The sequence below is a fragment of the Monopterus albus genome, unplaced genomic scaffold, assembly GCF_001952655.1.
Source record: "Monopterus albus unplaced genomic scaffold, M_albus_1.0 scaffold477.1, whole genome shotgun sequence".
NCBI classification, from domain to species: domain Eukaryota; kingdom Metazoa; phylum Chordata; class Actinopteri; order Synbranchiformes; family Synbranchidae; genus Monopterus; species Monopterus albus.
Genome location: NW_018128357.1, coordinates 203,665 through 204,575, shown reverse-complemented (window position 1 = coordinate 204,575; position 911 = coordinate 203,665). Strand labels below are relative to the sequence as shown.

The 911-nt window shown below is 42.3% G+C and overlaps 1 protein-coding gene across 2 annotated transcripts in view; it reads left to right on the top strand.

Annotated features, from left to right (window-relative positions):
- The first annotated feature begins 306 nt into the window (after nucleotides 1-306).
- LOC109952589 (natural resistance-associated macrophage protein 2-like) overlaps nucleotides 307-911 on the top strand; it is a 19,704-nt gene continuing 19,099 nt past the window's right edge. The window contains exon 1 of one of the 2 annotated variants that reach the window (XM_020587747.1): nucleotides 307-676. In XM_020587747.1, coding sequence (XP_020443403.1) covers nucleotides 649-676 — 28 coding nt within the window. In that variant the 5' untranslated portion in view covers nucleotides 307-648. The remainder of the gene's footprint in view (nucleotides 677-911) is intronic. The other variant, XM_020587746.1, reaches the window with a different exon arrangement.

The following is a 911-nucleotide window of genomic DNA, read 5'->3' as shown; positions in this document are numbered from 1 at the left end:
TTTAAATAAATAAGAATGGTCTCAGGTAAACCAATTATGTCATCAGTGCACAAGCAACCTTTAAAGATAATGGATCAGATCAATGAAATGGCACCACTACAATGCAACAGACAAACACACCCATAATAAAGTCCACATCCCTACATTTCATGTGTATGGTTTATTTTGAAGTGTTTCCGGAAAGTATTCATGTTCTTTGCAGAGACTTTTATTCTGAAGTTGAACAAGTAAAAATATCTACTTACACAGAGCATATAACTTGAAGTCATCTGGGTTAAAAGTGTGAAACCTTTTTTTACTTTAAGATGTATGTTGGTAAAGCCTGGCGTACCTCTGTTTTATTTTATGTAAGTCTTCAACGAGTCTCGTTTCCTCCAGACCAGGATCAGGTCGGTCTGGGTATGAACCGGGTCACGTGGTACAGACAGGCTCGACAGAGGTTTCTTGTGTCAGTGTCACCGTTGTTGCACCTTTCCTCCCGTCCTCCCTCCCCTCTATACCCGTCCGGTGAGTCCACACCTCGTCCCTGCTCTCCATAAAGACAGAGAAGCGACGGAAGAGCAGACGAGTCATTTAGTGTAGCGCAGAAATGTGCTGCGTGTTGACAAGTTTGACCTGAGTTTAAGGAGACGATTCCCGCCACTCGTGATGCAGATGTTCTCCTTTCTGCGGCCAGGTAAGACTTCCGATGGTTTGAATGACACTTCTGTGTGTTTATCACCACAGCCTCGTTGTGCATCTTTGTGTTTTTATTGTCAGATGGCGCTTCCTAATTCAGGCATCCAGATTTTGAACATTGTAACAAGGGTTTCTAGTGTGACATAAACTTCATATTAACCTTATCATGCTTAATGGCTTTTATCATTTCCTGCTATAATATGGCTGGGGGCAGATAAATAAAGGGATGGAAG